The 16,266-nt window shown below is 43.0% G+C and overlaps 1 protein-coding gene across 5 annotated transcripts in view; it reads right to left on the bottom strand.

Annotated features, from left to right (window-relative positions):
- Positions 1-270: 270 nt before the first annotated feature.
- Nbea (neurobeachin) overlaps positions 271-16,266 on the bottom strand; it is a 539,067-nt gene continuing 523,071 nt past the window's right edge. For all 5 annotated transcript variants that reach the window (XM_021158784.3, XM_029475178.2, XM_085835883.1 and 2 more), the window contains 6 exons: positions 15,918-16,073; positions 15,018-15,188; positions 7,112-7,213; positions 5,262-5,458; positions 3,546-3,697; positions 271-2,094 (listed from right to left, as the gene is read on the bottom strand). In XM_021158784.3, coding sequence (XP_021014443.1) covers positions 2,004-2,094; positions 3,546-3,697; positions 5,262-5,458; positions 7,112-7,213; positions 15,018-15,188; positions 15,918-16,073 — 869 coding nt within the window. In that variant the 3' untranslated portion in view covers positions 271-2,003. The remainder of the gene's footprint in view (positions 2,095-3,545; positions 3,698-5,261; positions 5,459-7,111; positions 7,214-15,017; positions 15,189-15,917; positions 16,074-16,266) is intronic.

Below are 16,266 nucleotides of genomic sequence, written 5' to 3'. Positions count from 1 at the left end.
CTGCAAAGTGTGGTTTTCAGATAAAAATGCTATTATCTGATAATCCTCACCTAGGGAGGTATTTCCTTTATCACCTTCTCTTGTCCCCTGTGGCCCCTGTTGCCCACATTCCTAGCAGTGGACAAGAAGACTGCTGGCTTTACTACAGTTCTGTTCGTGGTTTTGCATGTGAGGCCCTCACAGGAAACAATGCTGATCTTTCAAATTCAAGGGGCAGCAGCGTAAGGAATGTGTGTCACCGAGGCATCCAGTGACGTGTGAGACAATCAGTGAATTCTTTGCATATTTTATTTTTCTTTTTTTGATTTCCAACTCACACACATCTGGCATATTTTACATCTTTGCAATAAAACATGGTTACAATAGCTTAAGGAATTTATATATCCAAAATATTTCACCATGATCTCAAGATGAAATGACCTTGTCTTCCAGATGTTCAGTGCCTTCCCAATTCTAAGCTACAAACTCAAGATATTGCTCACAGCCTGGTGATGAAAACATAATCAGTACACTGATTCCCCATAATTTCAGAATTTCATAAATACAAACAACAATGAAGAAGGAATAATTCAGTGCTAAAACTTTCTAGTACAAGGTGGATGACAGATGAGTAACCACAGCAATAAATAATGATCTGCTTCTGGTGCAAAGTGCCAATACAAAGAACCCATTATTCTGTTTTATCTTTTGAAATAAATGACTGCAAATGAGTGTAAATTCTGAGAAAATTACATTCCTGTAACATGCCTCATAGCCCTACCGACACGATATGTACATCTATGACAATACAGTCACCAAATATACAAAGAAGAAACATGAAGAAAATGTATGGACCCCTGGGTGATAGCTGGATCGGGACAATGGATGGAAAAATCATTTGAGAGCCATCGTTTTATATTGTAAAGATGAAGTGCCTTAGGCTAGGAGTGTGGCTTTAGATGAAAATCTCACAAGGAACGAAAGGGATGTTTGTTTTTGTTGTAATACGGTCTGACTCATTAAACTATGCTATTTGAGAACCAAACAGGGGGAAACATTAGCATCCTGATCCTCCCACCATGTAGACCCGGAGCCAGTGGGCTGACACCAGGGGAGATGTCCAGGTGCTGGAAGTCAATGCAATGGGACTAATGATAGCGACTCCCATTTACACACAGTAGAAACCAGGCCCTCATACCCACGCTCCCTTTCTGTTGCATTTTCAGGTCCTAAAGGGCAGGGCTGAATTTTCTTTGTATAAGTACCAACAGCGGCAAATAATGGCTTAGTATCCGAATGCTATATGAGCAAACCTCACTTAGAAGGGATGGATTTAGATTAAAAAGTGCAAACCATATTTTAGTGAAAATGTCAAAAATTATGGATTGAGCCCAAATTCAACCCTTTTGAACAAGCTGTGTTCTCTCCGTTTCCTAGCTTGAATGCACCTGTTCCATCAAGACTGGGGGAGTAGGGAGCATGCAGGTTGTAACTCCACAGTAAATTAACAAAGGCTGCTCTTTCTTTATACAAGGTTTCACTTTTACAAAAGTATCCCTTTAAATAAGATGCATATGATGTACAAAGTATCAAACGTGTTTTTTTTTTTGTTTTGTTTTGTTTTGTTTTTGTTTTTTTCTCAGCTTGAAAAGAGGCTGGAAATGGGATGCAGGTTAGGTTCAAAGCTTAAACTTTGTAACAACTGGGCACAAGGTTCCTCAGAATTGTCAAAAGTCTCTTGTGAGGCTTCCTACAACCTTTTCTCAATAAACGGCGATATATGAAATAATTACCAAAACGGCTCCTAATTCAGATAATTTACATGATATAAGCTTGCTTGACAGCAGCTGGTGTTCAGTCCTGGAAAAACAGGGTGAAATGGCTCCCGACTATGATGTTCGGCGACTGCTGGGTGGGATGGATGTACAAACAGAGGCCGATGTGGACCAGCGTCCCCACCAGAGATACTGCCTTTCCACAGAGCACTTGTGCTCTCACTTGAATGTGGCTTCTGCTGCTTCTCTTCAGTACCTGTTCTGATGCTCATAATGCCACCGATTAAAATCTATATTAAAAGCTACAATGCTGCCGGAAGCCATGCCAGTGATCAGAGTCCTGGAAAAGCAGAGATGGTGAAAAGAGACAGGAAAACAGTATGAACTTGCCACTTTATGCTGACACCAGCCTTATCTCAGATGGTCCAGAGTCTTAACTGAGAGAGGTTCACTATTTCCTCTTACTTCTGCTAAGAACTGCTGAGCTAGTGGAGAGTCCTGCTGGGGAGCGCAAGTCAAGTCCATCAAACCACACACTCTAGACTTTCTTGCCTGTGTTTCCTAAACCAACCAGAAGCTCCTTTCTCTGGGGTGGCTCACTACTAATGACGAGGAGTTCAGGTCTTATGACATTCTTAAACGTGCTTAGCCGTTAATCCAGCCCTTCATCAGACAAATGTGTCCGGCACATACTTCCCCATTGTATGTTTATAAGTTATACTTCCTGTGCATGAACTGCCCCAATACAGCACTGCTCTGCACAGCACACATAATCAAAATTAATAATGGCACTAAAATGGAAGTAGGAAGTTACTTAGCACCTTTCCTACTCTACTATGGCTCTCTCTGATGCAGCCTACAAATGCCTCCTTCTCAGCCTCCCACATGGCCAATCACCTCTTCCAGGGGTTCTGGTCCTGCTCCCTTGGCATGCAATTAGGTTAGAATCACGTGCTGGGTTACTTCATTATGTACCCTTAGCACTCTGTAGGATACTTCAGCTATAATATTGGTAACATATTTGCAAAAAGCATGTGAATGAATTGAAGGAAGAATGTTTAATCTACTCAAGAGGGCATTTTAAACATATTTAAAAGACACTCATGTGCATACAAATAGTTAGGAAGTAAGCCACACCTACTTACTGGTCCACTCTAATGATAACCATAAGCTTTTCTTCAGAACGTTTATTCCTCAGAGTGCATGAAGCCATATTGTCTTTCTCTTTCCTTCTTGTGTGTGTGTGTGTGTACAAGTGTGTGCGCCATGTGTAGGCCAAAAAATGACTTCAGGTTTCATTCCTCAGATATTCTGTTGTTCTTAAGATGAGGTCTCTTTCTGTCCTGGAGGCTGTACACTAGGCTAGACTAGGTCCACAAGCCCTAGGGATCAGCATGTCTTTCCTCTTCTTACCTCTATGGGGCCGAGGTTACAACTGTGAACACTATGACTGGCATCTTTATGTGGATTCTGAGAGTTGAACTTGGTTCTTCATACTCACACAGTAAGCACTTTACTGACTGGACCTGCATGCTGTTTTTCCTGATGTCCTCTGTACCATTCTTTTATACTATAAAAGTGCTTTATTGTTAAGCATTATATGTGTTAATGCTTAAAATATTTCAAAGCCAAACTTCTTCTAAGAAACACTTCTGATAGTTGAAAAACTGGGATTCCTACTCGTCTCCAGCTTGGCCTGCCTGTGCTGTCTTTCCTCCATCTGGGTGAGATCAGGAAAATGCTAAGCTTGTGACCTGTTCCTGTAATCACATTGCCCTTGACATGGCTCACCTTTGGTCATGGGATAAATCCATCGCTCTAATGCCAGCATCACATCCTGGGTAAATGTACAGCTGCTTAAAGTCACAGGCCTGCCAGACCTCCACCACACCATTGTCCCCTCCAGTCACCAGGTTCTGTCCATCGCTGCTCAGGAGAATAGCCTACAGGGGAAAAAAAGACAGACAAACCATCTCTTCATTTGTTTCATGTCAATGGTCATGGCTGATCAGTCAAACATTTGCCCTAGTGTATGTAAGCTTAATCAGGCAACCAAACAACCACCAATGCTCAACCAACTTCTGGCCAACCACCACCTACCTACCAACCCTCCAAGCTTCAGGTAAGCAACCATGAAACGAGCAACCACCAAGTAATCACCAATCAACCAACCATTAGCCAAGCAAATGTCAACCAACTAAACAACTACCAACCATCAATCAACCAACAATATTCAACCAACTAACCACCAAATAACCAGGCCTCAGTTCTCCAACCAACAAGCAGCAACCCAACAGTCAACCACCCATCTACCATGAAACCAACAGACTACCAACCAATGACCTGGAAAGTACTGTGAATAAAGTCCAATCTGGAGAGCTTTCAATATGGAATCTATCAAAGTTTTGTTTTGTTTTGTTTTACAAAGACATAGGATTTTATTAAAGCCAACTGAAAAGAATAAGATGAAAATAAAATATTTAAGGTGCTAGAGAGAGATGGCTTAGTGGTTGAGTGTGCTTACTGCTGTTCTAGAGGTCACAAGTTTGGTTTCCAGTACCCATGGCTCACAATTAACTGCAACTCCCGATCGAGGGGATCTGATGCCCCTTTCTGGTCTCTGAATTCAAGTGTGCTCACTCCTTGTTCCTCCAAAATAGCATAATTAAAAATTATAATAAAATCTTTAAAATTAATTTAGTTATAAAATTATGAAAGTTATAATGAGAATATTGCCAATCTAACCCAGGAAGAACTAGTGAGAACACTGCATTTTGTGAAATTGCAGGTGTTAATGGAGACTACGTATAACGAACAGAAGCATATTTCCCAACAGTTCCTAGAACTGAGGCACCAGCCATTGTATTTCATTAGTGAATGAGGGCAATAGGGAACTTGAAGCTGTAGTCAGGTTCTCAGGACAGGCATCTGTGTTCTGTAGTGCTCAGTGTCTTGGTCATTTTTCTGTTAACTTGTCAGAAACCTAGAATATCTGGGAAGAAGGGATCTTAATTGAAGAAGTGGCTCCAGGAGATTGGGCTGTAGAAACCTGGTAGGACATTTTCTTAATTAGTGATTGAGGTCAGAGGGTCCAGACCATTGTGGGTAGAGCCACCTCTGGGCAGATGGTCCTGAAAAGAGTACATGCCAGTAAGCAGTGTTCCTCTTTGTTTTGAGTTCCTGACCTCCCTTCATGGTATACCATGATCAAGCTATAAACCCTCTCCTTTCCAACTTGTTTTAGGCATGGTGTTTTATCCTAACCAGGTTGCCCAGAGAGCATAGTCCTGGGATGGCTGCTTGGGCAGGGCACTGCTTAGGCAGGGCCATGGATGCTCTCCTCTAGGCCAACAGCTGTGGTCTCTAAGAGAGGCTAACTTGCTGAGGAGTCTTGGTTTTGTCCCGGCAATGTTTAAGTGGATGCTGGGAAGGCTCTACACCGAGCCATTTGATGTCAAGCAAGTTTGACTCCTATGGCTTCCTGTTGCTTGGCACGGAGGTACTCACCCTAGTCGAATCATTGATCTCCATTTGAGCCAAAAGTTTCCCATTGATGCTGAAGTTGCTAAACCGTCCTCGCTCATAATATATGATGCAGTGGCCTTCACTGGATACCGAAATTAGGCGTGGAAATAAGCAGTTTTCTGGTCCTTCCAGGGCCCTCAGCAGATCTCCAGTGATGGTATGAACGAGGCAAGGACCCTCTGCAGTGGGGAACCGAGATGCCAGGCAGTTAGAGACAACAGCAGCCCAAAACCACACCTGAGGAGGCACTCAGGAGTGTTACAGGAGATGAAGACAACAGAGGTGTGCTATAGCACTCATGCACACATGCATACATGCACACACCCCCACTACACCCACCCACACACACACACACACACACACACAAACACACACACACTTCTCTGGCACCCCACAGTAGTGCAGCACCCAAGTGCTCCAAAGTTTTAACGACTCCCCCACCTCAGGTAGCAGTCCTCACACTAGGCTTTAACTCCAGGACAGGTGAGTAGAGACCATGCCCAGGAAGTCTGAGCTACTGTGGCTTTGGAAGGTTCTCATTAAGAGAGTGATGCGAATGGAAGCTGAATGTCTCCACTTGGATCAGATTTCAGCATCACAGTCTAGACATGTCACTGCCAAGCAAGTTTGCCTTTGCCTGTAGTGTATGTGTAAGATGTACATGTGCAATTATGAAGTTAATCAAGCAATTCTGACTACAGAAAACTTTTTTGCCTTTTAAAATTAAGAGTGGGGCAAAAGTGTGAAGGGGTGCACAGAAAAACGTATGTTGTTCAGGGCAAAATTATGGCCGTGAAAAATAGATTGAGAAGATAAAAGTTCCACTAGCCTAGTGGAAATAAATCCCTACTGTGTGCTTGCCTCCTTGCTCACTCAAGAGCCAAAGCCTGCATAAAGTGTGGATGCCTTTTTACCTGACAGCTGTCAATTGGTTTCAACAACTTCATTTTTACACGCAGAAAGGTGTCAGTGCTTAGTCTGTCCCCCTGACTGATAAGGGGAGGCTCTGGAGACTGGCGGGAAGGGCACAGTCGCTTGGCTGTCAACACCTGCAGTGCTAGGCTCACTTTCTTACTCAAAAGGCAAAGCACATGGTCTCTTCTCCTCAGACTCCTCATTCTCTGTGAAGCTACAGAACAATTCTTGACAACAAAATCTAATCACCCGGAGTCTTAGACTTTGATAAAAAATGAAAATAAAACAGCATTCCCCCAAGAAGAAACTTTAAAGAATTCCCACTGAAATTAATTAATTAGTTAATTCCCACTTTCACTCTTGGGCTCCAGGTCTCTGCTCAGCTCTGGCTAGCCGCCTACACTCCAGCCATCCTGGGCTTTCTGCCTAAAGAGTTCCCACAGAATTGGGATCCCCGTCAGAAGAGCCATCTAAGTTTTCTTTCCAGATGACAATTCTTCCATAAAGGCAAAAAAAAAACCAGGGTCTGTCCCTTTCTCTCCATCCCTGCAGTCAGCTCTGCATAGAAAGGACCTGTCCTAAGGCCAGACTAGTGAAATAACCTAATCCAAATTCCCAAAGCATTGGCTGTATGCCTCCTTTGCCTTTCAAACGGCCCCTTTCATGGCTGGATCATAGGGATTCACTGAAGGTTTAATTTACCAGTGTTTGGGTTAGAATGCAGGTGACTACATCATAAAGTTTTCATCATATTTTTTGTCAGTGTTGGAAAAATATTACGAATATTTGATAAAACTAAGCAACGGGAGAGAACCCAGAGATGACATCTGTGTTGAATCTCTGGGAGAAACCAACAAGAATCCCAGCTAGAAAATGCTCAGCTGCCTAGGGAGAGTATGAAAGACAGGGCTTCTGACCTTTAGCACCACTGATAACGAGTCCGAGTTCTGCACAGACGGACACACAGACAACTTCATGGTCATGGCCTGTGAGGACAGCTCTGGGCGCAGGATAGTCACCTACAAGGAGAGAGTAGCAGGGTGTCACTGGAGACCAGTACAGACCTGATGACATAGTCAGCATTGATGAGGACACGGTCAAGCCACTCACTTTACCTCTGTGCCCGTCCTTCCTGTGTGACATGGTCTAACCCTGTCCCTACTACAGGGCAGCCGGGGCAAGGCAAGTTAATCTGTGAGTGCTCAGAGTCTGGCTTTCCTCTCACCTAGGCAGGTACATGGAATCATGTAGTCACTGCAACATTGTGTGATGCCAGGCCATCTCCCTGCCTCTAGTTCCACTTACATATGAACACAGGGGACACAGCACTGGGCAACAGGAAACGTTTTCTGAATGTACAGTGACCAAAAATTAACTCAGGATCCAATGACAACTTGCACATGGTGTTTCTGGCAGTCGGCAGCTCACCTCACTGTGGGTATGGTTCTGAAAACGTGTTCTTTTAGTGTGTGTGCCTTCAAGCCACATAACATTAGTGAATACTTCCTACAATACCTGACATGGAGTCTAGGCAAGCACAGGTTCGGACTGTAGTTCTGTGAGCACAGATATATTTTCCGCTACTGTAGACACATGATGGTTCTGTGACTTGTTCCTACTGTCATCCTTAGCATGTATCAACTTAGTAAATGTTTACATTAGCTTGTATCAGACTGTGTGGCCTGAAGTTGCTGACAGGACTTTTATAAGGATTCATTAAGCATACTCTGAGTTAGGATTAAGACAGAATTTCCAACCATTTATGAAAGTGACTACACATACGCCTGCCATTTTGTAATATGCACTTGTACGAAGTGGCATTTCAGCATTGAGAACAATACAATCAGAATGTCTATTGACTTTGAAAAATGTCTACAATATTCTATATCCTCAAACATACAGTATTCAAGCAAGACTTAATTCCTCATGTTAAAACAAACACGCCCATCTCATTAGTATGAAAACTTGCTTCTTCTTTTAACAAATGGTGAAATTGCAAGTAAACTGCCTGGTTGCCTTCTACTGGGGAGGAGCTGAGCCAGAGCTGTCAAAAGCAAGGACATGTAGCATTTAGTAGCAATATCAATGATGGCTTGTGATACCAGGTTTCCAGGAACAACACACTTGTTCCTATGTGGTTTCTCTCTACTCATGCTTCTTGTTTTTAAAGTAGTTATACTGAACTCGTATGTCTGTAGCACCATCTTAGCAAAGGGTGCAAAATATACAGGAAGCCGCCTTTCTGCATATATCTGAACACACTGACTTCATTTTATGTCTCTAGCTTTATAAGCCATTGTTCTTGCACCTGAAAGAACCACGTTGTAGCCTGGATCTTATAACTGCAACTAACTCTTTCCGAATTCTAGAAAACGTGTGTTAAGGTCAGGAGATAGTTCCTGGAGGATAGGAAATTCAATGATACGTTTTAACAAATCTCATTTATTCCAGTGGGACTAAAACAGTTGGAATCCCTTTGTGGTCATAATTATGCTGTGAATTTTTTTCCTGTGGAACTTTGCTTTAAGATTTCAAGTAAGACTGTTTTTCTCTGGCTAGGGTGCAGGGGCCTAAGAACACATTGGCAAGGTGTGAGGACTACCCTCTCTCTTCCTTTCTTTGGGATGCTGATGACAATTTTGCTCTCTTTAAAAAAGAACCAAGTGGATTCTTCCACATAGCAGCCAGATTTGCCTTTGTTTCTGGAATTGGGAAAATTTTAAAATATTTATTACACATTAAGTATTTATATGTTTAAGATTAAAGAAATAAAACGAATTCCTTTGTTCTCAACTCTGCATAAGAAATGTAGAACCGTGAATTCGCCCTTCACACAGCTAGAGTATCACATCTTTGTAAAGTTCCCTGTTTGCTGTTTCTTGTTTGTTTCTATGGAGTAGACTGCTCAGCTTAGGAACTTGTTGCATTCCTTGTCTGCCTTTTATCTGTGAACTTCTACATGGGTAGTGCCTACACAGTCCCATCATGTCTGCATGGGTACCCCACAGTCCCATCATGTCTACATGGGTATCCCTACAGTTCCATCATGTCTGCATGGGTATCCCACAGTCCCATTGTGTCTTCATGGGTATCCCCACAGTCCCATCATGTCTGCATGGGTACCCCACAGTCCCATCATGTCTGCATGGGTATCCCCACAGTCCCATCATGTCTGCATGGGTATCCCACAGTCCCATTGTGTCTGCATGGGTATCCCCAAGTCCTGTCTTTCAGAAAACTACCCTGTGTTTTGGTCTTAGATCCTGGCACACCTCCTTCTAAGAACTGTCCTGACCTGACACCCTGGCACTCACTGTACAGGGGCAGGTGCAGAGACATGAAGGCTCAAGGGCCAGCATGTGCACCTGCTGCCTGGATGCCCCTTTGGCACTGATGTAACAACGGGGGGGGGGTACTATTTTCTGCATCTCTAGAGATTATTCATGTTGGGTGAATTTCCTTAGATCTATCAAAAGGCATTCTCCTTTTGAAGCATTTCTGAAATGCAGACTAGGAGGATGGGCACAGCAGCACACAATACTTTGCTATCAGCTCTAAATCTATGCACTACTATAATGGGCTTTGAATAATGGTAAAGTTTCTCTTACAGTATTGAGTTTGCCTGAAATTCACACAACTGAAAAACTGTGTTTCTAAGATATTCTGAGTTTCTGGTTAAGGTGAAAATTCTATATTACGAAGACGATGTATGTGCACACTTGTATGCCAAAGGTTGACACCCAGCATCTTCTATTGTTTTCAACCTCAGTTGTGAGACAGGGCGTTTCTGTGAATCTGGATCTTGATGCTTTGGCTAGACTGCCTGGCTAGTGAGCACCCAGGGCTGGAGCATAGATGTGCAGAGTCACTCCTGGCCACCCTAGTGCGGGCTGGGGAATCCAAACCCAGACCCCTCATACTCGGTCACCACTTACACACTGAGCCTTCTCTTCCACACCTATTTTTAGTCTCTCTCATTATTCTGGAGATATTTGTATATTGAAAATTCCTGAATATAAATCTTTAATAAACTGTTAAAATAGTTATTTCCCTTATATGGAAAAAAAAGCAATCCTTCAATGGTAAAGAATTGAGAAAAAAGAACAAAAAACATTTTTAATTTCTTATGCAATATATTTTCCACAAGGAAGTAAGCTCTTTGACAACCCATCTTCAAAGGCCCATTTTACACTGATCTCCTCAGAGCATGGAGGGGTGGAGCCTAGACATTAAGCGGTGCTGTTTAAGGGCACTGCTGCTTTCAAATGGTTTCAGCTTCAGCTGTGAGAGTAAAGAAATGTTCCTCAAAGCTTTTTGAGTCTGGAAATGTGCAGCGAGGACAAGAGCTTTTCTTATATTTCATTACCGGGAACAGATGTCACACTCCCCAACAGTCACCCGAGATCTTGGTAATACCCTGTCACTGTCATGTCCCAGCTGATGGATGGAGCTGAGGGTTAAAGGCCTGGCATGGAGGGAGGGGCAGGTGAGATGTCCCCTCTGAGGACCATGCACTTCAGCCCTTCCCCACTCATTTCCTCAAGGATGAGGGAGCTTGCCTCACTCTAGTGCTATGGGTGATAAGGAACAAATCCATCTGGTCCTCACAGGCAAGCACTGGAAATGCTAAACAGAAAAGGCTTTAAATAAATAGAGTCCATCTCACCTTTATCAAGTCATTTCAGTATCCTTGAAACAGATGGGGGAAAACTACAAAGGTTGTCCCTGCTGCACACAGATGTGACAGGCGAGCTCTTGTTAAGATGGTGTGCAGCCTTGTGACATGGTTAGCACAAAGACTGAGACTCTGGGAGCCACAGTGTGAGCGCCAGAGGATGAACCTCAGTGACACACAACACTCAGACTTTATCTCTGGCCTGGGTAATATCACTACACAATCATGATACAAACCATTTTCCTTCATGCTTACACTTATAAAAAACATGATGGTGTTTAATTTAAAGTTCTAAAGTAAAGCATCAAATGTTACAGTAATTTCATTGACTCTGTGATTTCAAATATTTACCAGAAGCTTCCTGGGATAGCTGAGACTGATAGGGTGAATCATGCCACAATGGGATGTCTCTGGCCACACATGCACAGTGGTCTAAGACTTGGTATCTTTCTAGTCCTGCCCTCTTCTACAAAACAGCTGTAAGAATGACTCTGCTTGCTGCCCTGAGGACTCTACATGATGTTCAGATACCCAAGTCTGTGAATTGAAGGTATCTGGTTCGAGAAAAAATTAGTCACTCTTGGTTTTCCTGTTACATCCAATACAAGCTAACACCTTTCTTAAAGTCTCAGGCCTATAAAGGGAAAAGACAGACAGAAAAGATAAAATCAGTCCTACCACTGTCACTAGCCCCACTGTCACATCTCATACCCAAATGTCTTCAGGTATGAGATGGGACACTATGGAGAATGGCTTCAACCCTTCCTGCCCTGAGCTAGGATGGTCCAATATGGCCAGGTCCATGTGGCTTCACAATGTCCTGTGACTGAGAGTTTTCACAAACTGGCCATGCTTCATGCTTCATCTAACACCTAATTAAAATACTTTAATGTTACTACATCCTTCATAAGATCCCTGGGTTTTAGAAAGGGGCCAACTAGCTTTGAGTGTGTGTATGTATGTATGTATATATATATATAATATATATATATATATATATATATATATATATATATATTATATATATATATATATTCACACACACACACATTGCCTCTAGTCAGTCTCTGTTCATATCCCAGCTCTTATTACACTGTTGTTGGTTAATGGAGGCTGAGGAATGTCTTTAGGTAAGAGACTGGTGGCAAACAAAGAGCTCAAGTCAGACTGGAAGATGTTTGGCTAAAGGCTGCAGCTGATAGAAGAGTCAGTGTCCAAAGCTGAGTCCAAAACAATAGGTGCCCAGAGAAGGTGCATGTGCACAGCTAGGAATGTCTTTTCAGCCTTCTCCTTTCCCAGTCTGTATAGTGTCTATACATGAGCATAGAGATCTGGGTTTAAAACTGAAGGAGAACAGCATATAACCATCTCAGTGGATACTGGTAGATTCAATTTGAAAGATGAGCACTAAGTCCCCTTCCAGGATTTTATATTGCTATGGTTTTTAAATTTTCATATGTATGTATCACTCAAAATAAACATTTAAATCACATTCTTTAAAGCAGATTTGGTCTTGAGCTGAGTTCCTAATGCATTTTCGGGGTCTACTGAAGACACAACGATGTTAACTCGCTCCTCTTGTGACTATCTTGTTGGAAGCTACAGCACGTAATGAGAGCTGTCAAGTCCCAAGATCAATGAAACTTGTGCCCTGGGGATTCCACAGGAATAGCATTGATCTGGTTAAAGCTCACCAGTCAGAGATGGGCTGTAATATATTGCAAAGAAGGGCTCTAGAGGATAAGCGGCCAAGTCCAAGACACCTACCTGACAAAAAATTCAATCAGCTCCTAGCACAGATTGCCTGCTCTGCTCTGCGTTCTTTCATGCAGGAGCTGCTTCCAATTAAAGTGCGCAAATTAATTTTTATCACTTCCAAATTAGTTTCAGAATTTGTGTAAGGCTGTTTCAGATGAAAGCACCTGTCCCTCATGTCCCTGCAAGTCTGGTATCTAGCCAGGGACCTAGTGTAAACCTCCAGGATGATTTCCTATGTTCAGTGCCATGAGAAAGAATAACAATGGTATCAGCAATATAAAATGCACTAACGAACAGAACCATTCAACCTGAAGCATGAGCAGGTACCCTGTTCCTTTAGAGTCTGGAATTCTGTGTCTTAATCTATTTTTCACAAATTTCTACTGTCTTTGTGATGCAGTCAGAAATGGCAAAAAAAAGAAGACACTCTAAGATTTTCTGAGATGTTTAAATTAATCACAACAATATATTTGACACAATGAAACTACTCTTTCTATACACACGCCTAAAAATCTACAAACATTACTTCTTTTTCATTGTAGAATAAGGCATCCATTATTATATAATACTGGTAGTACAAAGGAAACAAGTATATATATATATCAAGGCTCTTTGACTTCATGGTTAAACTTCAGCAATGGTTATGTAAAGTCAGACACAAGACTTTATTCAAACCCAACAAGCAGCTGAAAGAGTCAGATGCAGTTATTTGCACCCAACCAATGGACTGAAGCAGCTGACCCCTGTTGTTGAATTAGGGAAGGCTGAAAGAAGCAGAGGAGAAGGGCAATCCTGTAGGAGGACCAGCAGTCCCAACTAATCTGGATCCCCAAGATCTCTCACACACTGGACCACCACACAGGCAGCATACACCAGCTGTTATGAGGCCCCCAACACACATACAGTAGAGGACTTCCAGGTCTGTGTTCATTCAGAGATGCACCTAACAACCCTCACGAGACTTCCATTTTTAACTGTCTTCATCCCTAACTGACTTCATCCTAGCCACTTCTACCCCCAGTCACCTCAGTTCCCATCTCTGGCCCAGCTGGTCCTGTCCCCTGTACATGTGCCAGTCATAGATATGCCGTTGTTATTATTCCCCAACCCATGCTTTGGATACATTTAAGGCATGACTGATATATGGACTGCAGCTTGGATTACGAGCCTGGCCTAGGTAGGCATTTGACACTTTGAATACTTCACAGAAATTATGTCATATTATACAGGAAACACAGACATTCAAACTGCTGATGCTCGGTAATTAAAAGTGGTCATTATTTCTTGGTCAGATTCTGTCTAACATGTTAATCATTTAACAATTTGTGCTGGAAACCTTTCATGTATACTACAATGCCGGGACTCCGAGTTACTCAGGATCTCCCAACGATGGCGTCACCTAACTAAGATGAGTCTCTGGAAACATAACTCTGACAAGTGCTGGTGGAAGTCCTGGCCTGTGTGACCCTTCCAGGCAGGGTACCCTTGTAGGATGCACTGTTTTCTCCTCACACAGAGCTTCTTCAGAGGCAATCAGACTTGAGAGATCATCCTATGCATGACCACCAACATGGAAGAAAACTGAACCACTCGACTGAGGCACAAATAAAAGCTTACTGGCATTGGGCCCCATTCTGGCCCTCACTTGGGCCTTGAGGACAAACCTGAGCCTGCCTGGAGTTTCTGCAGCCTGATAGGAGAGCCTAATCCTGAAGTGACCTGTCTCAGTCACTTCCATATGGTATTGGGATGACTCAGCAAGACCTGCTTGGCTCTGCCTCTGCCCCTCCATTGCTGATGTAGAGCTTTGCCATTGGCTCTGTCAGTCACTCCATATCCTCCGTCACCCTTCCCCACCTCCTGTCATTTTACCCCACCAAAAATCCCCCTCCCTATGTTCTGAATTTGTATAAGTGAGAGGTTGATGCCATAGAGTTGAGTTCCTGCTTCGACAAGACTCCTGGCTCGGTATGTTTCTTTTGGGTTGTAGACACTCGCCATCCCGCTCAGCCCTGGAGAGACTCTGGCGGGACCGGGACCTCTCTCCTCTTGCCTGGACCTGCCAGCAAGGAGCTGGCTTACTGGATTTTCAAGAAGGCATAGGTTATACTTAGCATATAGAAAGTCTGAGCTTTTTCTAGGCATCACTGCTAGAGCAAGGGGGCATCTGGGTGTTGGGGACAGCAGCTGAGGGGATCAGTCAGAGGTCATCATGAGAAGACTGGGGACTCTCCCCAGGCCAGAGGGCTTAGTAATGATTCATTTTTACTTTTTTTTCCCACTTAAGCTTTCATATTTTTAAGTTCTTTACAGATTCTGTAAAAATGAAGGAAATAAAATAGCAAAAAACTTATGTATTGTCTGAAAGAACCCTTGTGGGAGACACTTACTGCTATTGGGGTTGTCTCCAATGATGTGGTGACGCCCACTCCAGTACCAGAGAAGCAAGGTGGCGTCCCGAGATCCAGACACTATGTAGCAGTCTCCACCAATGTAGGACTCCGACCTGGCCAGGCATGTGACAACATCCCAGTGGCCAAATACAATCTGTGTCAGTTTCCCTGCAGCACAGATGACAATCATATCACTTGGACTCATTGTCTTTACAGAAATAGAATTAATTTTATTTTATTAATTTGTGAAAAGAATTCACACACCCTCACAGTTTTGGAGATAATTCAAATCCACTCAGGTGATTTTTAGGTCATCTTACGAGATGGCCATGATTTTTCTCTTCAGAGTTTGGGCCTGACAGTGGAGAGTTTTACTTTTTATTCTGGAAATGAATGTGAATGTGGAAATAAAGGCTGACAGAGTCACTGAGGTATAAACTCAGATCAGTACTAAGTGAAAGCGGTAGTTCATTTCTGCAGCAGAGCTAGCTGGTTATCTTACAACGTGGTCACCAAGTCTTGACCACGTGGAGCTGGCCCAGCATGGACTCTCTATACTATCATGGCTTCACATCGGAGAGGATGCACTCTCTGTGAGTGCTTGTGTGGTACATACATGTGTTTGTGTGGACATGTGTGTGCACATATGAGGGGAGGCCAGAGGCTGGTATCAGCTGTCTCCTTAGTTATTATCCATCTTGTTTTGGAGAAAGTCCTTTCACAGAATCTAAAGCTTGCCACTTCAACTAGACTAGATGGTTAGGGAGCCTCAGGGATCTTCCTGCGTCTGACCCGTCAGTGCTAGGATCATAGGTGTGTATAGGCTTTTATGTGGTTGCTGGGTTGCAGTTTGGGTTCTCTTGAACACTGAAAATAAACCGTCGTTGTGAAGATTACCTGTTTCTGTTGAGTAAACTCTGAAACTCTTATCCCAAAACCCACAGATGAGGATGTAGCGATTATCAGCTGTGACCACAAAGCAGTGGGCATTGATCTGGATGCTCTGATCTACAAGGTCTGTGATCTGCCGCTTGTTCACACCAGAGTTATTTGCTAAAAACAAACAGAACAGTTTCGTTATGCCCTAATGGAAGGAAAATAGACTGTATTTCACTGATGTAGCAATGGGCTTCTGCTGATGCACAACAGTTAAGATTTAGACATCTTTTCCCACCAAGGATTATACACATTTCCTTAGTAGCAATGATTATTCACAGGCTATATCATATACTTAAAAACTATGCCA

This window comes from Mus caroli, unplaced genomic scaffold (genome assembly GCF_978045245.1).
Source record: "Mus caroli unplaced genomic scaffold, Mus_caroli_1 scaffold_3, whole genome shotgun sequence".
NCBI lineage: Eukaryota > Metazoa > Chordata > Mammalia > Rodentia > Muridae > Mus > Mus caroli.
Note: the sequence above shows the minus strand (reverse complement) of the source record. Positions and strands in the feature narration are given on the sequence as shown.